Consider the following 25,351-nt stretch of genomic DNA (forward strand, 5'->3'; position numbering starts at 1 on the left):
GAAAAGCGTTGAAAGCAATCTCGATAAAGTTGGAGACGCGACGTCACAAAACTTTTGTTACGTGGAAGTCGAAAGTCTACGATATTTCGCTTGTTATCGTTTCTACAGCAAAAATGCATAGAACCAGAGTTGTTGAAAATCAAATTTGGAAACTTTTTCGTTATATAGAAATTTTCGATAGAATCGATACACCAGTCGTGAATCAGTGTGGATCCAGAAGATCGTGCATACGCGAGCAACATTTCAACTGAAGACCGTAGAATGAACACATGCACGCGAGAAGACCCGTATCGAGACACGCGATCCAATTCCTTCAAGGTAAACGATGTTAGTCCTGCGACTTCGTTCCATCCGTTACTAGAAACTCGTCATTCCGTCGACTGTGGTTTCATTTGATACGCAATTTCTAGAAGGAAACGAAGTTGTATCGCGCGCTTCGACTGTGGTATCGATAAGAAATTCAAAGTAAAAATAGTCATTTGTCAACGGGACTAATTAACGACCGGCTGGCATGAATGGTTTTTACGAACGCGACATCGATAAATCAAACGCCTAATCAGGGGGAATGGATTGGTGTGTCATCAATGAATTTGAGCTAAGCCACGGAAGACGTAGTAGTGCATTATCAATGAATCAGTCGGGCTGAGAATATATACAACATTAATGAGTCAAACGCTATCCATGTGAAACGCGATAGTACGTTATCAAAGCACCGGATGTAGATTACGATAATGTGGTTTGGTATGCCAAAAATAAGATAGTTTGATATATCCCGGAGATTCGTATTTCGAGATGGAAAAAAAGGTGACCAGGATATCGCGATGATTGATTGTTTTGCAGGAAACTTTTGTAGAAACCTGTTTCCTTGGTCATCGATTAATTGTAATGGTATTGCTCAAGTTCCTCTCTGAACATTCGTGCAATTATAGTGTACTTGGTTTCATGAGAAAATCCTGTTCGATGATTATGCAATCGTAAACTTTTTAATCTTCAGATTGTTTTTTCTTCCTCGAAAGGCGATTATCTGAAATATCTATTGAACTAATTATTTTCTATCGTGTCGCTACTTATTTACCTGTAATGATAAAAAGATTCAACAAAAGTTGGCGCTGCAACGACGGTTGGACCGTTATGGACGCGGAGTTACAAAATGGTGGACGTAATCGATGATCTTCGAGTCGCTTAACGAAATATGTAAACGCCCGTAAAAATTTGACGCGATCACGAGTACGTAACCGAGCCATTTTATCTCTTCCAATTGATCGAGCATTCGCATCGCTGGCAGAAACGCTATCAGATTTCAATTTCCGGGGGTTCCCCGATCGATGCGCCATGGCGGCGTTCCCGCTCAAAGGAGATATAAAAAAATAAAAAAAAGACTCTGGCCCGGTATGCCAGCTAGTGGGAGCACGAAACGCGCTCAAGTTAAACGACCAGTTCTCCCTCTTGATCCAATTCGTAAAACGCCCTGTGCCACGCACGTGTGACGTCACGGATCTCCGCCTCTGCGTGTGCGCGAGTAACGCGTGAGGGTGCGTGCAAGGCCAGTCTCTTTGCTCTGGCCAGCTGATGCGTTTCACTCTCTCTCTCTCTCTCTTTCTCTCTTTCTTCTCTCTTTCTTTTTTTAGGCGCACGCAGCTGCGATACGTTCGTCGCTGCTGCACGCTTCCGTGGAGATTCTAACCTCAAACCCCGAATAGACCGATAGAATGAAGGAACGTAGTATCGAGGCAAATCAGAATATTTGTGGTTAAAGCATAGACGATGTATACGAGTAGACTTCACATTCAATGTATTTTTTTTCGGCTCATTTTTCTGGGGCTCTAGAGTCCCATTACCATTTTCATGACACTCGGAATATTACTAATAGATTACACTAATGAATACAAGAGATAGTGAAACAGAAAATGAAGTTACAGAAACATTTCTGGCCATAAATTATATTTTCGTTTAGGAATTTTTTTCTCGAAAATACGTAAGATTTCGGGGGTATGTCTATTCACCAAAAATGATTCTAATTGACCCCCGCAAACGAAAATAATTTTTTCAAAACGATTTGAAATTTTTTAATTTTGTCGAAAAATTTCACATCTTCTCGAATTTTTTTCTGGAAAATGAGTAGGATTTCGGGGGTATGTCTATTCACCAAAAATGATTGCAATGGACCCCTGCAAACGAAAATAATTTTTTCAGAACGATGCAAAATTTTTTTTTTCCGCCGATAAAGTAGGCACCTACCCCCTGTCGATTTTTCTTAAAAATTCGTTTTTCATTTTTAATAATTTTGTTTGACGTCCTATAGAAAAGTTGTCTAATACTTTTTTGTAGGTACCTATGAGTACTACTTCCGAAAAAAGTTTCATTGAAATATATTCACTATTATAGGAGTTATGGCTGTTTGAAAATTGGACCATTTTTATGGGATTTTTCTCACTTTACGGGGTCATGGAACTACTTTTCGGAATTTTTTAGAATATCTACATATTCTACATTAAAATACGCGTCGTTTGCATTTTTAAACATTAAAATCGTCCAATCCGTTTAGGAGTTATGACGTTTCAAAGATTCGCATGTAATTTCGGGGAACCATTTCTGGCCATAAATTACATTTTCGTTTAGGAATTTTTTTCTCGAAAATGCGTAAGATTTCGGGGGTATGTCTATTGACCAAACATGATTGAAATTGACCCCCCTAACTAAAAATAATTTTTTTAGAACGATTTGAAATTCTTTTTTTCGTCGAAAAATTTGTCCACCTTCCTGAATTTTTGTGTCAAAAATGCGTAGGATTTTGGGGTAGGAGGGGTATGTCTATTCGAGTTCGTCGCTGAAACTTCGTTTCGTGTATTAATTACCTTAATTGTGTTTCACTTTCGACGCGAAAACGTTTCCGTGGGTTTCGAACGTCCCCGTGGAGTGCATCGTTCATCGAGTTTCCATTCAGGCTCGTTATACGACGCTAAACGCGAGTTTAATTAACGACACGCGACTTTTACGGTACCATCGATAGTCTTCGGAGAGTTGAACAACTTTCCAATTCTACTTCTCGAATTAATTTAACGTCAGGGGATCGGAAATCGAAGATGGGGGCTTGGGTATCGGTTACAAAAGCGATGATCCTTCCAGCGCGGCTGATTGGGTCTGATTTCTCCAAGGACCGTAGTTAATTTTCTAAATTAGACAGAGAAACTGTAATTTGTGATCCGCCAAACGACACACGCGAGGTCCAAATGCTGTTTAATATTAATATCGACTCCCTTAAAGACAATTCGTTCGTTCAAACATACCCAACATTTAAAAACAATTACTAGGGAATTTAAATATGGCGCCACGCGACTATAATCGCGACGACAGGGTTAACAACCCGTCGCAAAGCTCGCAGTGTAAAAACATCGAAGCAGCCAGCGTATCCGCGTTCACCTCGGCGTTTCAGTTACTTCTGTCCATGCTTTTAGCGGCCAACAGACCCAGAATTCGCTTTTGCATATTTAATGGAGGAAGGCACGGGCCAACAGATGGCCGGGCTGCTTTTGCTTTATACGCGCGATGAATGCTAGTTCCCAGCAAAGCGCGAAGTCTCGCTAAGTCTCCTATTTTTAGCCGCCCCTTATTTCACGTTACATCAAATATGCATATCGCGGTTCACTCCGCGGGATCGTCTCTCAAACGGTTGATCGGATAAACCGTTCTCCGCGTCTTCCCGCCAATTTCTCGATCCCCGACAGTAACAGATTGAATCTCGGAAAATTTGGACATAGTTTTTCTCTAATGTCTTTCAAACTTTCTAAGCAATTGAAAATGACTTGGTCACGGCACGAGACGAGTTTCCTCCATTTTCCACGGACTCCGTAGCTCCTTTCTCCGTGGTCTGGTCTCTCGGGAGATTCATGGCGAAAGTTCATCGGAACTTCTGGAATCTAATATTCCGGATTCGGACGCGCCAGGACGTTGGGGGAGGCTCGCGATAACTCGCGTGAGGGGGAGGGGAATGTCGGGGCGTAAATTCGCCGAGGTTCCGTTCTTCTCTGGGGGAAACTCATTTCCGTGGCGTCGACTTCTTAAGACGTCGCCTGTAACCAAAGAATGGGGAGGGGGGTGTGTCGACTTTAGAATTTTCCAACATATTACTTTCTATACAGTTTCACGCAGGGTGAACGGAAAATACAACTATCTTCGATAACTTACAGTTCCACTGACGTTTCAATTTGTTTCTGGCACCATAAAACACCGTGGCAAACCGAATTTCCCAAAGGATGAATGGAACGACGAAAAGTAAACGCGAAGCTCCTAAATCTTGCTGGTGAACAGCCTGGAAGATTGTTTTTCGGGACGAAACCACTGGAGATAAGTTCAGACGTGTAATCGTATGCAAATTTAACACGTTGGCTGCCAGTCTAAAATCCTAAAATTGTTTACACGACCAAAACTTTGAGTTTAGTCAATTGCAAACTGCACAACTTAAAAGTTGTCCTAGTAGTTACGTTCGTAACTTCATTAAAATTTACTTTAACATTTCAACTTGAGAATAAATTGTTTTAGTTCCACTGTTAAAAGTTCTCTCACCCATATATGGGTCACGTGGCAGTCAAAGTGTTAAAGGAACAAACCACTTTGAAACAGGTTCAAACATGTTTCGAGGGTTTTCTGGGTAGTTTGAAGCGTGTCCAAGACATCGAATCACGTCCCCGTTATCTGTCCACGGGAAATTGGTACGCGTGTACGGACGAAGAACGTCGAACGAGGACGAGAGTGCTCGCTGACCCGGTTGGGCCGTGTGGTTCGAGCCACCCTCTCGTCGACACAGAAAAGGAAAAGTCGTTAAAACGACCGACGGCGACGCGGACAGTCCCGTTCCTTCGCGGCGTCGCTGGCAGCCGGAAACGGAACGAAAGAAAGACTGTAGGGGAAGAGAGAAGAAGAAAAAAACGAAGAGAAACGACGACACAACGACGTCTGTGTTGTCGCAAACGAGGACAGAGGGGAACCAATTAAATTCGCATTATGCTCCCGTTAAGTGGGTCGTTTTACTCGAACGAATACACGGCTGAGCGTTCCGCGCGAAACAAATGGGAATATACCTGAGCGCGTTCCATAAACGGGCGTAAATATTGGCTCGCTTTTGCTTCGAAACGTTGGCTAAGACGTTTGAAAACTGCGGATTAAACGGGTCGTTTACCCGCGATCCCTCGGAAACGGGGGTGCAAACGACGAATCTGGAAAAGGAACGATACGCCAAGACTTTAAACGCGACAACCATGGCCTCTGCAAACCACTCGAAACATGTGCAAAATGTAGAAAAGTTTGAACGTAGCAGAAATCAACAAACGAGGAGTGGAGAGTTTGTTCTCGGAACTGATCCAAGTCGAATGGATTTTTAATGGCTCCGCCAACTGCTCCGATCGATGGTGGGGATAATTTGCTCGTAATTATTCCTAACACAGATCGGTGCAATCAGCTAAGGAATATTCTTGAAATTGATATATCGAGTGAATTTTCTTATGGATGTTCGAAGCTACCATTTTGTTTCTTCGCTTACCTCCCATCGATTGCTAAAGTTTACGACATCCAGGGAAGTCGAGGGAACGAAATACTCGCTGACCTTGTTTCCTCTCAACGTCGAAATACATTTCGGGGATTTGGACCTGTCGATACAAAGAGCCACGTGTCCCTACGACGGGAGCTAAAGTTTCAGGCAACTGTGGTTCCGGAAATAGCAACGTACGAGTTTCCGGTTAGCCAACAGTTCCCTCGGAGTTGGATCACGTTGATTGGAACGTATTGGACCACGGGCGTCTGCGGTGCATACGGTCGCGATAAAGAAACCTATTATCGAAATAAGAAAAGAGTCCCTTCGACAGGAGGTCTTCCAGGGTGGGGGTTGAAAATGCTGATGTCTCGAGACATCGGTCTCGGGGTCCCTTTGGATCGTTACGATATGGTGCACGCGAATGTTTCGCGGCAAGAATAGGAGGAAATTCCGTTTACGGTGCTGGCTTCCCTTCCAGCTAGGAAATTGCCCCTTTGAGGACTTGGCGCGCGTGGTATCGATTCGTCCGACGCTATTGCGGACAGAACTTATAGAAAATTACTCCCGGGAATGAGAACTCGAGACCGTTGTCCCTTGGATCGAGAATAGACACACCCCCGCGGGTGAAGAATTACCTAGAATTTCAAGCCATCACGTTCACTGTCCGGTTTCTCAGCGGCGTATTCAATAGCACGGTGATGTGGCCCATATACGGGCCATGGACAGTGAACGTGTTAATAACCAGAGTCTCCAGAGTTCTGGATCATCCAAAAGAATTTCGGGACAATTCGGTATGGGAATAAGTCGCGTTGGTCTTGGATCGTCCGTAGACGGAAAAAGCCCCCGAGGATCGAGAGGATCCCGTTGCACCCCCCGGTTGGCGCCTGGGTGTCCGTCGACGTTTTCCCCCGCGTGCTCGTTCGCGCGTGTATCCCACACACGCGTTAACGGTTCTGCTCGGTGGTTCGAGCGGCCGCGAGAGCAGAGAGTAGGTGGCCTGGTTGGGTATTGATCCGTGATGGGGGGTGGTTAGGTCGCATGCGCCTCCACGGCGACGGCTCCGTCCTCATCGACCCGCGACGTAGACTGAAAAAGGGAGAAACGTAAAGCGGAACGCGCTGGGACGGAAGGGCGGGTATGGTTAGGTCGACGGGGGTTGGGTGGGGCAGAGTTTCTGGATCAGAGTGGTACGGTACCATCGATAGGCGCGCCGCGGGCTGCAGACGCGGCCCCGGGCCGATCTAAATCATCGGCCTGAAAGTTCTCGCGCGACGGATAGAGGATATGCGAGCGGAACACGCGACCACGTCCACGAGAACCTGGACAGTATGGATTCAGACTCGGGACCCTGGACTGGGGAACCCTATAATCCGCCTAATTCGATGCTCACGTGCATTCATCCCTAATGCATGGCTAGTAGAGCTTTTGGGACTGGAATAACTAATGTTCTTAACACGGTCGGAACCCTTTGGGGACCTGGACAGCGAGCGTTGGACGCCATGCACCCTAGAACACTCAAGCTAGCTGTTCCATTCCTTGGTCTCGGGATAGCTAGGTGTTCCATCATTATTCAAATTAGAAGTCTAGCAGAGTCTGATACAAGTCCCACGGGAGATGAAACCCTTTGTGAACCTGGATAGTGTTCATCTGCTTGGTCTGAAGATAATGAACACGACGTAGTGCCACCAGGGGTATTAGACTAGTTCTCTCATAGTACTTTTTTGACCCTTTGAGCAAGTGTTTGCTAGGATGCAAAGTCTAGAACCTCCCTGATCCAAAGATTTCACGATGGCACATGGAACTAGCTGTTTCATTGTTATTCCAACCATAAAGGAATATAGAAGATTCACCAGATTACAGATAGCTCGAAGGAATTTTCCCTTCAATTCCTACTGCTCTGCCAGTTCGATACGACTCCCCCGGGTCTATCGTAGGACCCTTTGGGAATCTGGACGGATGATGGGGAGCATTTGTTGTCGATCTTTATAGGCTATATTCCCCTTCAACTCTTTCGCCTACCGTTTTCCCTCGACCAGGACCCATCCTATTTCACGGTCTGGATAGCTCCTTTCTTACGCCATCTTCCATGGCAGGGACTAACATGTTTGTAATAAAAATGTAGACCAATGAAATCTAAGGGTCACGTTCCTGGAGAAGTTGTATCAGTCCAAAAGAAAACTTCCTTCGTGCCAATTAGAGTCTCCCATAGCCGTTTCCCTGAAAAAATCTCTTGATAGTGGCGTGGTAGGCAGCGAGTAAAGTATGGATGATGTCAAGAAACTTTTCTATAGTCGCAGGCATTACAATGTCTGGCCATTACGAGACGTCTGACCCAGTATTCGAGTCGCCATTTTTCCCCAGAGCTTTTCTTCCCAATCCCCAATTGTACGGCAGGGGATTGTGGTACCATTGTTTGAATAGAGTAATCCTTCGTGTAGTCACAGATCTTACGACGATCTATTCTATCAACTCTCGACCGATCCACCCAAAGTCTTTAAAAGTTTGCTCGAGTTTGAGAAACAAATTTCGTTTCTGGGTAGCGTCGCTGATTTCATCGAGTTCGCAACAATGATACGAAGCATTCATCGATCACAATCGCTACACCCCCTCCCCCGACCCCCTGAAAAACTCCACCCTTTTGACAAAACGAAATCCAGTGCTCGACGAGGATCGAATTGGGTTAAGCGCGGCTGACTTCGTTAGAATTTCGAATTAGCCCGTCGCATCCCTTCCGGGGTCGTTCTCCCGCCCCTTTGGCGTCCAAGGGTTGTCGATGAGCACCGGTGGGGGTAGTTATGCAACTCGATTAAACCCGGTTTGTCGCGTCCGCCTCGACGAAATTCTTGGCTGCGTACGCGGGCCGCTCAAGAATCAGGTCTCCCACCCTCCCCTTCTTCACTCGATACGAAAGGGTGAGTTTCACCCCGTTTCGCGCCTCGACGGGAAACAATGGAGAGTGGAAACTAATTTCTGTATCGGAATAACTGAAACGCGGCGGCTGTGTCACGCCTTTCTTGTAATTCGATCTCGAACCTATTTGCGGGGAAACTCGATTCTAGTTTATTTTTTAGTTCCTCCGCCGTTGCAACAGAGGGGAATCCCCATTGATCAGTTTCTCGCGCCTTTTTGTGTTTTAAGGTGTTTCGAAGTAATTTATTTTTGGGTTATGTAGATAGTAGGGTTATTATACAATATATTCTTAACCTAAAAACAATTTGAAAAGTGAATACTGATGCTCAAACTTGCAGGGAAATTAGAGTCTTATCTACAGGAACGATTCTATCCGTCCTTGGTGTTGTTAATACGATCTTCAACCTACATCGTCTTTTACGAGGAGCATAAATAATTCACAACCTAGTCATGAATCTTCGAAGACCCTGACAACTCACGGAACCCGCGGTCTCGAGTTTGAATCTTGCTACGTAGCAAGAAATAAATTGCCCCCGGAGTGTCTCATTACGTCAGAATATTCCCCTATTTCCAGGAAGTCATGGGGTGCAATTCTGATTTACTTAAAAAATCAATGCAACTACTGGTTTTTGTTTTTGTCGAAAGTGGTGCTTATTGCCATAACCCTCTTTCTCTCCCTCCGCCATCTTTCGAGCGATGGATGATCGAGGGATGCAATTGTGCACGTAGCTTAACGTTCGCTCGAACTCTTCGGAGACCAGCTTTGATCTGCTAAATGAACAGTGGGTCGATTCGTTCGAGACGCGGCCTTATCGCGACGCTTTCCTGCTCGACGACCACTTCCGGTCCTGGCGCGAGTCCGTACGCGCGCGCACAGCCAACCTATGCGACTGTGCCGCGTCCGGCGCACACTCACGAACCCGTTCCCCGTGGCTGTCGTGCCGTGGAAATTTGCATAAGGTCGATCGTATTCATCCTGCGGACTTTATCGCGGTTTATATTGGATTAGCCCGCGCGCCCGTCGACAGCCTTGGCTATCGATCAGGATTTTCGTGGATTCCTCGTATTCGAATCACACCTACACAACCCCCTCCCCTCCATCAGCCTCCAGACCTCAGCTTCATCGATCGAGACGTCGTCGAGGGCACGATTCTGCGTTTGTGCTACGTAATCCTCCGGTTCGAGTTTGTTTGGTCGAGATCGAACGCGATTCGACTGCTTTCCCCACTAGATTTTCTATGGTACGAAACAGTGGCGCCACCTAGGACACCATCTTGCTGCCCATAAAAAGAATCATACGTTTCTTCCGTACAAAATTTTGTTCCAACTTGGTTGGTTTCCGGGATACTTGACACTAGATTGCCCAAGGAAGTCATTTTGACTGCTTTTTAATTTCAATTGGAATTAATTTTAAACGAATTTCTTTACACATTAGTTATTCTTTCACAATACAGTCATTTTGACTGCTTTTGGGCAATAATGGTATATACTAAATTTCAGTCTTTCTAGTGTCAAGGAATTGTGATTTCCATCCCCCTAACTTTGATCTATCCCTATATTCGTGATCAGCGATCACGAGAACCTCTTACAAGCTAACCTCAAAACAAGTTATCTTCATATTTTGGCCAGAATTTTTTAATAAATTTGCCACTTTTGCGTTCCGCGTTCGCAGTCTTAACCCTGGCTCGTTTAACTCGCTGAATAATTCGTGGTAATTCAATATTCCTACGTAGATGTGGCTCAATTAAGTCGGTAGTCGGCTCCGTACGTTGGCGCGAACACGCTCGCCGGAATGCGTTCACGATTAGATAAAAATGTCAAGCGGGAGCGTTAGTGGAGCGATCGAGCGGTCGTAAAAAGAATGCATGTAATTCCGTTAACGCACGTTTTCTCGCGACAGCGTGCGCGCGAGCGCGTAAACGCGACAATTCCGCGACATTATTATCTCTCGTTGATCGTCACACGGTGGCTCTCGTCATTGAGGAAGCACGATTATGCAATTTCGTTACGTACGCACCTCGCGGCGGCGCATGCACGCGCACCTAGTGGAATTGCAAGCGAGGAATGTTACCGTCGAATCAATGAAACGGGGAGGGAGCAAAGCGTTTATGGACACCTACTCGCTCTAAGAAGAAACGACCGCGACGGGACTCTCGACCACCGGCAAAATACCGAACGAACGCGAGGGGAACTGAAAATTGCCCTCCGAGGAGTCGGATCGTAGCACGCTTGTCGTTTCATGGAGTGTAAATGAACATTGAGTGGAATAGGGAGCATGAGAGTTTCAGTATTTATAATAGTATTCGAATCCGAAAAATGAACTTTGAATTTTACTATTATACCAAGTGTATCGTATAAAAGGAATCATTAACGATAAGAAAGGAACGTTGCGGCGTTGGCTCAGCGAGTAGGGCGTCTGGCCAGTAATCCGAAAATCGTGGGTTCGAAACCCCCATCGACCGTGTCCCGTTTTTTCTTCGATTTCTGCATCGTTGGATCTTATTATCACCCAAATTCGAGAGTTCCTTAATCATATACAAATTTCCCATAGAAGTAAAAATCGTGTTATTATTAAGATACATAATTAATTCGAATTTGCCATATGTAATTGGTAGGATAGGGTGAATGAAAAGTAAAGAAATAGAGAGAGTTTGGTTGACGGAAGACGGACCCCGGACACGCAACATGCGAAACTAAAATCCCCGCAAGCTACCCATTAAAATGTCGGTCATGCGGCGCGTCCCGAGGGCATGACACAGCGGCTATCTGAAGCAATTTATTTCGACGGAACGAGAACTGCCGTCGACACACACCGCTCGTTAAAATCGTTGACGAACAGCCGCGCGCCGCGTACCTTTGTGTCTGTATCATTTGGATCAATAGAGACCGAGGTTTTCTCTGTCTCTGTCGCGCTCGCGGACGAGTATGCGTGGCCCTACGTCCGCTCGCGTTCGATTCGAACCTTTTTTCGGGCCCGTCGGAGGCTGTCGTGCGAATTTCCGTTGGTCTCGACGGTTTTGCGAGCCATTTGGCGAATCAGTAGTGTTTCCTGCGTCTCTGATTGCTTCGAATACCGCTGCTCCCATTCTTACGACTAGAATCGAGTGTTTATCGGAAAAAGTTTGCTCAAAATTATGTGTCTCCCGTACTCGTAAGATAAGAGGAATTATTAGCACCGAGAAAGTTGGCTCGAAACCCCATGCTCTGTTTTCTGTTTTTTTTTTTTTTATTTCTACGTTATGTTTCGGGGGGCGATCTTGATCTTTGTATGGCAAGAACTATACTGGACCCACACGCCAATCAATTTCACTTATTTCCGCGACACGTTCAAGATTGGAATCACCGTTCCCGAGCCCGACGAGAGAGGTCGAGGCAATTTACTGCACTGCAGCTGGGCAAAATCTTCTCCCGCGACGAGCGACAATTATCGTATCGCACCGCACACGTGCAGACTGCCGAGGAAATCGATACGCGTCCTATAATCGTCGTTCCTCGGTTTCGTATCAATTACGGGGTTATATAATTTGATAAAAATGTTAATATATATATATATATCTACAAAGAATATAAATCTGTTTCCGTGGATAGTCGCGTGAGTCTTTTTTCTCGAAACTCGAGGGTTGCGACCCCTGGCGAATTCGTGACTTGTCATCGATTATCCAAGGTCTAGGAGCTAGGAACCAATCCCTCCCAGTAATAATTCGCTCTTTTGCAAGCTCTTTTCTGTTCGACTATTCTGGCCTTAATAACTTTCAATTAATTACTTTTAGACCAGATTATCGCGTACAAAATGCTTTGCTATATTTCAAGACTCGTTTGGAAAATTTTGAAAATTATACGCGGTTGCCGTTTTTAGGTCGTGCGCTAGAATCGCTGGTTACGAAAGTGTTAATGAACGAAGGTCTTGAAATACACGGTATTTTCTAGAACACCAGTGGCGTGTTTATTGGGGCTAAAAGGGGGGAATGCAAAATTCGAGTCTCCGAAAATTCTGTCCCTAAGAATATGAAAAATAAGTTTGAAAAAGTTTTGGCGAAGCAATTGAATTTTATTTTTATAGAATCTTTTAGAAAAGCATGAAAAATCGAAAGGTGTTTGATCGTGTTTTGTCCCTTGATTAACGTCGGAAACTCGATCCACCTGTGGTCCGTGGGACTCGTTCGAAGGATAGTCTCGATCACGGGATACCATCGAACGATTTCAGCGATACGCCTCCATTGAAACGGCACCGGAAACGGTCGTTATCCGAACGCGAACGAGTAGAGCTCGGGCTGGCGAGGTCGAACTTGAAAATTAGGCTTCTCTGGCTGCACCGCGGTCTCACGTGTTCGATTTACGCTGCCCACGTGTTTCGAGAAGGTCGGTCGAGTGCGTTTCTGCGTTTGTGTGCGACGATCTTGTCGCTGGATTGAGAAAATTGGACACACACCGTGGTGTATCGTTTCGACTCTGTAATTCCGGGGGAAATATCGTTTTCCCGATACAGCCATCTGTGTGGTACGATTTCTGGGAAAATCTTGACACTTTTTAGGTGCAACGACCATCGTCGATCCACACACCGCATCATCGAACCCGTCGAACAAACATGCGTTTTTTAATTTTTTTATTTTGTTTTTAACCATTGTGTCGCATCGATTTATTTTGTATTTTTTTTCCTCACATGTCTCATGTTTTTTTTATCATACATTTTTTACAGCATGGCCGCTCAGACTCGTACAGGGTCGCCACGTTACCCAAAATTCGCGACGACAACAAAACGGCCGACGGGATGTTCAAGGTATACGCACCGGAGGACTTCCGGCCCCCGCGGTGACTCCATTTACGCTCGCAATGTCGCGGCTTGCTTCGTCGGTGATGGACCGTTCTCTCCTAGTTTCTGCAAATAAAAAAAAAAAAACATTCTTCATCTCGCCTTTTGAAACTTTTTGCCGCGGTGCTCTTTCGTCTTCCGGTTGGTTCTTTCGTTGCTCTCGACTAATAACCTTTCTTACGTACTCTCTCCTAACAATTCTCTGCAGTCTCGAGTGTCTCTTCTAAATATTCTCTGTAAACGTTCTTCGAGATTCTGCTAACGATGCTCGTTCGCGTTTCCTTATTTCCAACAGAATTGTTTTTTAATAATAATATTAATAGAGAAATTCTACCTTACTGTTCTTCTATTTTCTGTTTCACTCTGTCAGCTTCTCTCTCTTCTCGACGAAATCTATCCTGTCGATTGGTACTCGCACGGCACAGTATTTTAAAAAACTCACGCTAACATGGGTCTCGATCATTCTGCATCATTACGTAATCGTCGAAAAAAATGGTACTCTTCGTCTGCTGCGCTGACACGTTAATACAGGATAATTAACCGATCCTTGGAGGAGGGTTTAACAGGATTATGTTCTAAACGTACGTTTAACAACAGGATTGCTGGTAATTCCCACGTAAACACATCAACACGCCATTACCGCCAAAACGGACGACGCTTTAATTAACGAGGATCGTCGGACGATCTACAAATATTGTAATCAAATCTCCCAATTAACAATCACATCAGGGGGAGTAATTTGTGTTATAACAATGTGTAAACTTGGACTTTCCTGATCAACCTCCTATAGTAGCTGCTTCTGTAGTTTCGTAGTACGTGTATCATTAATATTAAATAGAAGGGAAGGACTCTTATCTTTCATTCCTCGACTAACCTCAAAAACCTTACCTCATCTTTGATCCTCCACGAGTTGGTCACATTTTCATCCAAAAGATTAACAATAACGATCCCAAATTCAACGATTCTGTAACGTAAGCTATCTGTGTCTGAAGGTAACATAATTCTTGCACGGGTGATCCTATAGCAGAGTTAGTGTCGTTAACCCCGTCTGTTGTTTTTTGTCCACGCAGTCGCGGCGGAAGAACCCAAAGCGGAGGACGGACAATCTAGACGACTTGAAGCAGGAGTTGGACATTGACTTCCACAAAATCACACCCGAGGAACTGTATCAAAGATTTCAGACTCACCCCGAAAACGTAAGTGAAACCAAGCTCCTCTGAACCCTTGAGTGGACTCTGAATTTCAACTGTGTATGCGTTGCAGGGCCTCAGTCACGCGAAGGCAAAGGAGAACCTCGAGAGGGACGGTCCGAACGCGTTGACGCCGCCAAAACAGACGCCAGAATGGGTAAAATTCTGCAAGAATCTGTTCGGTGGTTTCGCCCTGTTGCTGTGGATCGGCGCGATCCTCTGCTTCATCGCGTACTCGATCCAGGCGTCCACCAGCGAGGACCCGAACGACGACAATCTCTACCTGGGCATCGTGCTGGCGGCGGTGGTGATAGTGACGGGCATATTCTCGTACTATCAGGAGAGCAAGTCGAGCAAGATCATGGAATCGTTCAAGAACATGGTGCCGCAGTTCGCGACGGTGATCAGAGAGGGCGAGAAAGTCACGCTGACCGCGGAGGACCTGGTGCTGGGGGACGTGGTCGAGGTGAAGTTCGGCGATCGTATACCGGCCGACATCCGTATCATCGAGTCGCGGGGATTCAAGGTGGACAACAGCTCGTTGACCGGTGAATCGGAGCCGCAGTCCAGGTCTCCGGAGTTCACGCACGAGAACCCCTTGGAAACGAAGAACCTCGCGTTCTTCTCGACAAACGCGGTCGAAGGCACGGCGAAAGGAGTGGTGATCTGTTGCGGCGATCAGACAGTGATGGGAAGGATCGCAGGTCTGGCATCCGGTCTCGACACCGGCGAGACACCGATCGCCAAAGAAATCCACCATTTCATCCACCTGATCACTGGCGTGGCCGTGTTCCTCGGCGTCACCTTCTTCGTGATCGCCTTCATCCTCGGTTACCATTGGCTGGACGCTGTAATCTTCCTCATCGGTATCATCGTGGCGAACGTACCAGAAGGTTTGCTGGCCACCGTCACCGTCTGCTTGACCCTGACCGCGAAGCGAATGGCGTCCAAGAACTGTCTGGTGAAGAATCTGGAGGCCGTAGAGACGCTGGGCTCCACGTCCACTATCTGCTCGGACAAGACCGGCACGCTCACGCAGAACCGTATGACGGTCGCTCACATGTGGTTCGACAATCAGATCATCGAGGCTGACACCACGGAGGATCAGTCCGGGTTGCAGTACGACCGCACCAGTCCAGGATTCAAAGCGTTGGCGAAGATCGCGACCCTCTGCAACCGCGCCGAGTTCAAACCCGGCCAGGAGCACGTACCCCTTCTGAAGAAGGAAGTGAACGGCGACGCGTCGGAGGCTGCTCTGTTGAAATGCATGGAACTGGCCCTGGGCGACGTGATGGGCATCAGGAAACGCAACAAGAAGGTCTGCGAGATACCCTTCAACTCCACCAACAAGTATCAGGTGTCTATCCACGAGTCGGACAACCCTGACGATCCCAGGCACCTGTTGGTGATGAAGGGAGCACCGGAGAGGATCCTGGACCGTTGCACGACCATCTTCATCGGTGGCAAAGAGAAGGTGCTCGACGAGGAGATGAAGGAGGCGTTCAACAACGCGTACCTCGAACTGGGTGGCCTCGGCGAACGTGTACTCGGTTTCTGCGACTTCACGCTGCCGTCCGACAAGTTCCCCATCGGCTTCAAGTTCAACAGCGACGATCCCAACTTCCAGTGCGAAGGACTACGTTTCGTGGGCCTGATGTCTATGATCGACCCGCCCAGGGCTGCGGTGCCCGACGCGGTCGCTAAATGTCGTTCCGCCGGTATCAAGGTCATCATGGTAACCGGTGACCATCCGATCACTGCCAAAGCCATTGCCAAATCCGTCGGTATCATCTCTGAAGGTCAGCATCTCTTTTCCCCATATCTTTGTAAACAAAAATTATTATAGTTTTCAAGATCAGATGTCAAAGAAAAGCCAGATAGATAGCTCTATGACAAAGTGTATCGTTTTCGTGGACAATTTGAGGGCTTTGGCCTGGTAGTTCCCTTCGGTAGCTTACCAGTAGCCACTCCAAGATTTTAAAAAATAATTGAACGCTTTGAAAGACTTATTACTTGTTAACAAAATCTTCTGGGACGAATGATATTACAGAAGGCTGCCGAAACTCTTTGTAAATTACCTCTGGCATGAATATTCGACCGTTATACTTTTTAATCATTCTTCATTACGCTTGAATATTTTTTTTTTACCAACTTTCACGTTCCCGGTGGTTAAAGTACGCCCGGACGGCGGCGAAGCGTAAACGAAAAAGTAGTAACTTCGCTGAAAGTTCGTCCCCGAGCTCTCGTCCCTTCTTATGAAATATTCAGAGCTTAATAACAGATGTTGGCAGCCTTATGAAAGATTTAGAGTCTCTTCGAGAATTAGTTGGAAAGTTCCAGGCTCTCTCAGACATGTCTTAAAAGTTCTCGGTGTCGTGGCAGCTGGTGACTCGTCGTTTCTTGTTCCAGGTAACGAGACCGTCGAGGACATTGCCCAACGATTGAACATCCCGGTATCCGAAGTGAATCCTCGCGAGGCCAAGGCTGCCGTCATCCACGGAACCGATCTCAGAGAACTGAACTCCGACCAATTGGACGAGGTTCTCAGGTACCACACCGAAATTGTGTTCGCCCGTACCTCGCCTCAACAGAAGCTCATCATCGTCGAAGGCTGCCAGCGAATGGGTGCTATCGTCGCTGTAACTGGTACGCTATTTTACGTTAATATTCCATAGACAATTTCTACAAAAATCTTAACCTATGTTGGGTATGAAAGCATGGCTAACAAGGAAACGATACAAGAAATAAATAACACTTTGTACTCGACTACTTGGGCAAGATAAAGTGGGTCGAGACACGTCAATTAATTTATCAGAGCATAATGAATTTGCTCAAGAGTTTGTAGTCCAAGAAACTCTGAAAAACTCTGACCCAGGCTATAAAGATTCTGTACTAAAGAGTGAAATAATTCCAGGTGACGGTGTTAACGATTCGCCCGCGTTGAAGAAGGCCGACATTGGCGTAGCCATGGGTATCGCTGGTTCCGACGTATCCAAGCAAGCAGCCGACATGATTCTGCTGGACGACAACTTCGCCTCCATCGTGACAGGCGTCGAGGAGGGCCGTCTGATCTTCGACAACCTGAAGAAGTCCATTGCCTACACCCTGACCTCGAACATCCCTGAAATCTCACCCTTCCTGGCGTTCATCCTTTGCGACATCCCTCTGCCCCTTGGTACCGTCACCATTCTCTGCATCGACTTGGGAACAGACATGGTGAGTGACCATTCCTACAGCTTAACCGTTCTCGATGGTTTCCACGCGGAAACAACCCCGTGAAGATCGTCGAGGGGATCCCAACGGCTCCTCGATCGTTGTTCGATCGCATCCCTCGAGGAGTCGTCGCGATTCCCATTCGCGAGTAACGAAAGATTTTCAGCGATATCGATCTCTTGATCCATGGCAGTAAAACTTACCAAGTTCCATTTTTGGTGTTTTAAATGCTGAAACGATGATTGTCAGATACCAGCTATATCGTTGGCGTACGAGCACGCCGAGTCCGACATTATGAAGAGAAGGCCCCGCGATCCCGATCACGACAACCTCGTCAACGAAAGGTTCTTTTTACGAAAAGGCTGGCCCCCATACGATATCGCTTTATTAGGTTCTCTTACGATTATGTGATCCTCCAAGCTAGGTAGAGCTCCAGTAACCGCAGTACGCCAGGTCTAGGAGCCATCCCACTATAGACGCTAACTTTCTCAACTTTCTTACACTCTAGATAGACGAGTAACTTTGCAGAGTATCTATCAACGTTTCATTGAATCTTTCACGCCGAAGCATCTCGATTCCTGCGGAGATCTGTCAGATTTTCATCGGTGTCTTTGTTCCTGAAGCTAGAACTTGATCTCCGGACGAATCTAGACGCTACTGGTTAAACGTAATCAACTTTTTTCACAGAGTCGCCGGATAAGCAACAAAGAGGAAGCCCTAAAGAGTAGCGAGCCCAAAAGAACACCGATTCCCGATCGAATCCCATCGATGATCCTTTCGTTGATCCCCCCTCCCACTTCATCGTTCCGATCAATTTGGTTTCTCTCAGTTATTTTTTGCTTACCATTCTACGTTTTTCATCATATGACACACTTGCAAGGATGCTGATCGCCGCGATACTCCACGATCAGACGATCAGCTCTGGGTCGAAAGCCTTCCGCTAGGTACCCTAACCGTTGGTCAGCATCCTTGTCGCAAAGGTCACGGCCGAACAATATTCACGATGTAACTGTTTGGCGTTTGTTACTGAGCTTGTTGATAATGTGACGTCAGGTGCCAGCCATCTCACTTGCCTACGAGGAGGCAGAGAGCGATATTATGAAGCGACATCCACGAAACCCGTTCACTGACAAGCTAGTTAACGAAAGGTAACACATCAACAACATAAACGAGTCTTGACAAGCTACACCAGATATACTTTTTTATGGTCAGAAAGAGTAATCGGTGACACGACACGCCCGACCCTCGAAGCTGTTACGACACCAAAGGTTCGGGTAAATTATTTAATTAGGCGTGTAGGATCGGTGGTCCAGGTGACCAAGATGCAAAGTGGCTAGAAAATCGTCCGTGTTTCAGCTTCGAGGATCGGGTCACCGCAGTCGCCATCGCTCTCTCCTTTTACCTGCCTATTGGTCGTTACACTTCTTACTTACTCCTATGGTTATTGTAGTAGCTAGTTCGTACTGTCTTGTGTGACTATATTACTCGTTCGACCACCGAAAAAAAAAGAAAAAAAAAAAAAGAAACCACACAAAAAGATTTTCGTGAACACGTCTTGTTTCCTGAGCATTTGTTGCCCGACACGCACCGCGAGACCTGTGAACAAGGGCGACAAACGATGTTTCGTGTGTAAATTAATCCCTGGCCTTAACTCTTTCGTAGGAATTGTCTGGTTTCGTTTATCCTTTGCTAATTTTTTATTGTTTTGATTCTGTGGAGAAAGTTTGTTGGGTCGATAACTGTGGTGTCCGTGGATTACGTGTTCGCTGATAATTGTTTGTTTTTTTTTAACGAGAATTGTGAACGATCAACGGGGTCTTTGTCACGCCTAACTCCCGTCTTTGGAACGCATTTGCATATCGGAGAATGCTGAAGCTTTCGAGCATATATCGAGCGATAAGAGAAAATGTCTGGTTATATACGTATCGTCTTTTCGCGTTTTTCGTTTTATTTTTGCTTTGTAAGTTCGATGAAACGCTAAAAGGCTGGGTTTAATTTGCTCGGATATGCCTTGGTCAGAGGACTCGGATACGCTAGGGGAATCTATACGATCGAATCTAACCAAAAAAAAAAAAGGTAACCGAGAATGGTGCACGCAGGTATAACACTTTCGGGGCATTTGGTGACTGGGTATATACACTAGAGCTTTGTTATCAGAACTTTTATTATCTCTCTGTCTCTATTTCTCTCTGTTCGAGAGTCCGGTCGACACTCGATACGAGCTGGATCGTGTCTTGATCAGTGACGTTTGCTCGTCCACGATCACGCCATTTTGTGCCAAAAATTTCAGTCGAGGAAGCTGTACAATTTAAGTACAAAGACATTTCCGTCAGTGTATTTTATTACATATCCAAGAGGAGCATTTCCTCTTTCAAAAATTTGAAGTTAAAAAATTATCAATTATTCTCCGTTTTTGTATTATTTATAGCGAGTCGGTTTTATCTAGAACCGTTCGAATAGCCCGCGAAAATCGCAAGCAATGGCGTAGCATAAAATACGCGATAAAAATCGCAGGACGAGCAATCGCAGCGTGTTTCTCTCTCGAAGGTTTTTTTCTCTTCCTCTGAATCCATTGCCAGTCAAGCGATCGCTTCCAATGTGACGATGATCCTCGCTTGTAATTAGTGTTGTTTCGTTAACGCCAAAGGTAAGCCGATCTGAAGTCTCTCTTACTCTCTCACTCTCTCACTCTCTTTTCTCTCTATCTATTTCTATCTGTCACCTTCTAATTTCTATCTCTTAAATCTCCACCCCTCTTTCTGGACCGAGCTTCATCCCTTTACGAAACTGATCCGCCATTGGGGGAAAAAAAGGAAGTTGAGTACCATTTTCCAACGATTTTTCTTTTCTCTTACGCCGGACTACCGGCTTTGGCTTGGCCTTCACGTTTCACCGCATTATTCTGCGAGCCACAATTTTTCGATTTTGACAATCCAACATGTCGACTCAGCTCGGGAACTTTGCACATCGTGCTCCGGCGATCCCGTTTTTTGGGGACCGCCATCGTCGACTCGTCGATACCTAAAATGGCCGCCGTGACGATTTATTTTCTACTCTTAATCTTTGTTCTCTTTCTTTCGCTATATTTCTCTCTCTTTTTCTCCGCTGTTCCCGGCTGTCTCGCCCGAGGGATTCGAGATTCACCGCCATTTCGTTACCTCTTCATTCCCGCGTCTCGACAGCTTTTGTTCCACGGTCTTCATTTTTCCAATTCGTCTCGAATCTCTAGCAACGTGCATGATTAGCGGAGAGAAGTGTCCATGGACAGTCTGGGAATCGTCGGTGTTCCTCTCTATCCTTGATACGTCGAATTTTAACAGTCAGAAAATACGCGTCGACAACTTTTACACGAAGAAACACACCGGATGTAGTAGGAGAGCCAATCGAATCGCCAAGATCGATGCAGATTTTAAAATAACTATAACACAACGTTACTGGCTTAAAGAAATTTTTTTCTTGCTCCGGAATTCTTCCAATTTCTGCATCGATCGATTCTCTGGTATCTTTTGTCGGATTACACGAACTTCGACTATCATAGAGATTACGATAGAGGGCGTCGTTGACGATGCAACTGTTCGATAAGTCTTCATAGTGTGTTATATTAATTTACATAAAGTATCATATAATTTTGATAAAATCTGATCCTCCAAGTACTAAAACGTTTTGTGTTCCCTGTTCGATGAAAAGTAAGAAGGCAATTTTTGTAAAAATATCCTAGCAGTTATGCTCTTTGAAATTGAAAGTTGAGAAAAAGTGGTCGAGTAAATAGTTTCTTGCGAGTTGCATCGTCGACGACGCTCGCCTCGAAAACTAGCTAGTTCAGTCTCGATTCTATTTGTATATAATGTGTACATAGATCGATAGTCGTGTGTTTACATATATATTTTATTGGTGACTGTCGTTATCGTACTACTGTCATTAGTGTCATCATTGTCATCACTATTATTATCACTGTCCTAGCTCATCAGTAAGTATCGTCGCCTCCCCCCCTCTTCTACTCTCTTTTCTCATCATCAAGTTTTCAATCCTCGTCAATAGAGAGCATCTTTTTCAATATCCTAATACGATTGCCATCACCAATTTTCTTTCATTCTTTTTTTTTTTCTTATCGTTTATCGTTTCTTTGTTATTACTATTTACTATTGTTACGCCGTCACGAACCACAAGCCAGCATTATTTATTAAGATAGCAACGAATTTTTACTACTATTTTTTACGATTCTACTGTCACAGCTACCGCTGCTACCTCTCTCGTATTTTTACTATTACTATTTACTACTACTTATTACTATTTACCTATTATTTTTTTGTTTCTTATCGCCACGATGTGTCCACCGCAAAGAACCAACCAAATTACCAAAAAAAAAAAAGAAAGAATAGGAAAAACAGAAAAAAAAATATGGCACCTTTGTACATTTTTTAGGCGTCCATGATTCTTCTTTGCAGTTTTTTATTCTTTACAGTCCTCTCACAATTTTATTCTGTAATGCGCTGCCTACCGCCGCTGCCTTCTACCACTTCTGCGACTGGCAACTTTCTAACGGGTGCTGAGCGACCGAGCGAAAGACACTTTTTTGTCAAAATGATCACTTGCGATCGAAAGTTGCTAATGCGGGAATATATTTCATGGGCCTGTATGCATATTATATAACGGGAGGAATAAGGTTGTTTATGCCCCCCTCCGATGCAACAGAGAGTCCCTTCCAAACAATATGCACAACGTTCGTTTCTCGAATTGTACGCGTGAATCGTTTAAAAGTTCATTTAACATTTACAGGACTCTCAGTGTGCATTGGGGGAACCATGCTTTAAGGATACTAACAGAAATGAAGCTTGAATCGTATTTAAAAGTGCACGAAAGAGAAGGGAATCCTGACGAAATGCTCGATGACGATTCCTTGGTTTATTGGTGGTTCTCTTACTTATTTTCCTTGGGCCTAAAAGTGCCACAAAGAGTTTCAGATTAATTAGACTGATCTGCTAAATAAATTTTAACCTAAACAAAGACAAAGAATCTCAGCTATAAAGGAACTTCATCGAGCATCGACGAAACGACGATCGAAGCAAGATCGACTCTGGTGACCAGTTCTTCGTACGCTGAACACGCGATCCGGGATCGAAACCCATTTTAATAGAATCGTGAATTGGAACTAGGTTAGAAATTGCAAGGGGTTTCGAGGCTCGTGGATCACAGTGTTCAGCGGAAGGACCGTTATGTCACTTAACCCCAGCAGAGAGCACGCTGCACGGCGTATGCCAATTTTTCGATTCTCACTGTGATACAGTGCTGGTCCCCCGACCAGGAAACGGGAAACGGGAAACAGGGAACGAAGGGAAGGCAAAACCGGAGAAAGAGTCATTTAACCTAAAATATTTGGCTTGTCGGATCGTGACAGGTTCGGTTGCCCGCTGGAGATCGTCGTTGGGACTTTTCCCGCGCAATAGCGCTACGATCGCCGCCGCCATCTTTTCTCCGCTCCCTCTGGCGTGGCGTTCGAAAGACAGAAACGAATGGTGTTTCATTTCCGACTAGCGAACGGATGCACGGCTACAGGGACGATCTTTGGAGGTTGATCGATTCTGTGCAGACTCTGGATCGAGAGATCGTGAACTCTTTCTCCGATATGTAACTTTTCGCGCGTTCCCCCCGCTCCCTCCTCCTTGTCTCTTTCGCTATCACTGTGTACAATCAATTGATGATCTGTACGTTACATGTAAATATGCATACATGTATAACGTGTGTATATATATGTACTTTGTACGGTGTACGGGGTGCTTGGCACACATTCTAATCAATGGTGGATGGCAGGTGCCGGCCATCTCGTTAGCTTACGAGGCACCGGAGTCGGACATTATGAAACGGCAGCCCCGCGATCCTTACAGAGACAATCTTGTCAACCGAAGGTGGGTCTCCCAACTACCCACCCAGAGAAAAACAGTTCCTTCCCCACACACACGTACACACACACACACACACACACACACACCCATACATACACAAACACATTCACGTTGCACGGACGGCCAAAACTGTTCCGACGGTAAAAACGATTTTAGAGGCAGTGGTTTCTAGAACAGTCAAAAACGAGGGATAGATTTTCTTTTTAAATTTTTCAACTCTACATTAAGGGATGAAATCGTCCTTCGAAGATTCATAGTGGTTCGTTAATAGTAAAAAATTTTCGCGTATACATTTACCAATCAACTTTTTTCTCGTGTTCGTGGTTAAAATAATTTGATTTTTGATATTTTTTTGTACGAAACGGTAGAGTAAAATAATAGCCGCGGAACGAGTTTGACCTTTCAAACAACACTGAAATCGAGCATACGTATGCTCGAGCGCATACGTACGCGTGCCATGATTGTTACAAACACGATTCAAAACAGAGTGTCTACTGATGTCCGAAGTCGTACATTTGTCTTTCTGAAATACAAATCTCTCGTTGTTCGTTGGTTAAAACGCTTGTTATTTATTTTCTTGCACGCGTCGATCGAAAATTGTATTTTTAAACGTTCTTATTGTGCGCACTTTCGTCTGCACTTGGTTCGAACGTGTCCCGAGGGAAGAACCGATTCTCGCGGACGGAGCGGAGTCCGTCCCGCAGCGAGAGAAAACCAAGTTCGATTACGGTACCTTCCGTACGGACGAGAAAACGACGAGAATTTAACGGAAGTTTCTTTTAAAGATTACGCGAAATCTCCGGTGGTATCGCAATCGTATCACCCACAGAGATTCGTCGTTTTAACAAAAAACAACAGTCTCGGTTGACACTCTACGCCCAACGAGTCAGAAAACACGTCTCTAGGAAAACTAGTTGATCAGTATAGCACAGTATGTATAGCTCGATCACTTGGAAAATGGTCCTGGAAGGCGTGGCCCCGAGCTTCGCGTGAATCAGCAACGCTTAACGTTTTTAATTCCACAACCTTGTATATTCAGAATTGAAGGTTATGTCGAGAAAATAATTTCTGATATTCGAATAAATTAAATTATGTTTTCAAATTAAATCGTGGGAGTTTATAAATAATTTAAGGTTGTGGAATTTTAAGTAGTCTATATACAGTAATAGGAAAAGATGGCCACCGGTTCTTCCATGGTAGAAATCTTTTCCAAATCGTCGAGCTATACCTTATAGGAGAGTTAAGCCGCCCTCTCGCCTAAACGACGCGACTATAACATGATCAAAACAAAAAAACTTCTCGAATGACTATCATTAGAGGTTCGAAGTTGATTATCGAGTCGTTTTTAGGTGGAAGTACGGCTTCACAGTGTTGGGAATGCCGAATGCTTTAGCCACACCTAGAAATCTAGAATCTCTGGAGCGACTACTAACGATTGTACGCCTGCGACTCGAACGCGTAGCTTGAAACGTTCACGCGCGTATTAACAGTAAAGTTTTAGTGGCCCCCCCGGGTATGCAAACAAAAAAAAATAATACATAGAAAGAAGTTTCAAAAAAACGTTAGAAAAAGCAAGAGCCAAAAAAAGCTGCTTGAAAACTCGACACCCATGCACACAGCCTGAGCAGCAGCGTTCAGCAATTAACGATTCTCGATTATACGAACGGGATTATCGGATCTGTTAATTACTTCGCTTGATTACACTGCCGCCGACCCGATCGATAACCGTGCCCGCCAATCGCTCAATTTTTTTTTTTTCCATCCGTCCAGATCTGACCCGTCGAGATCCGTCTCTGCCTGC

The 25,351-nt window shown here is 45.2% G+C and overlaps 1 protein-coding gene across 6 annotated transcripts in view; it reads left to right on the forward strand.

Annotated features, from left to right (window-relative positions):
• LOC122398658 (sodium/potassium-transporting ATPase subunit alpha) overlaps positions 1-25,351 on the forward strand; it is an 87,577-nt gene that overhangs the window by 55,284 nt on the left and 6,942 nt on the right. For 3 of the 6 annotated variants that reach the window (XM_043398736.1, XM_043398737.1, XM_043398738.1), the window contains exons 2-6: positions 14,318-14,443; positions 14,511-16,236; positions 16,847-17,083; positions 17,352-17,653; positions 18,704-18,798. In XM_043398736.1, coding sequence (XP_043254671.1) covers positions 14,318-14,443; positions 14,511-16,236; positions 16,847-17,083; positions 17,352-17,653; positions 18,704-18,798 — 2,486 coding nt within the window. Of the gene's footprint in view, positions 1-5,362; positions 5,693-13,133; positions 13,215-14,317; positions 14,444-14,510; positions 16,237-16,846; positions 17,084-17,351; positions 17,654-17,899; positions 17,995-18,703; positions 18,799-23,458; positions 23,554-25,351 lie in introns of those variants that run through there. The other 3 variants (XM_043398733.1, XM_043398735.1, XM_043398734.1) reach the window with 3 other exon arrangements.

This window comes from Colletes gigas, unplaced genomic scaffold (assembly GCF_013123115.1).
Source record: "Colletes gigas isolate AHSC1104 unplaced genomic scaffold, ASM1312311v1 Colletes_gigas_Sc00012, whole genome shotgun sequence".
Lineage (NCBI taxonomy): Eukaryota > Metazoa > Arthropoda > Insecta > Hymenoptera > Colletidae > Colletes > Colletes gigas.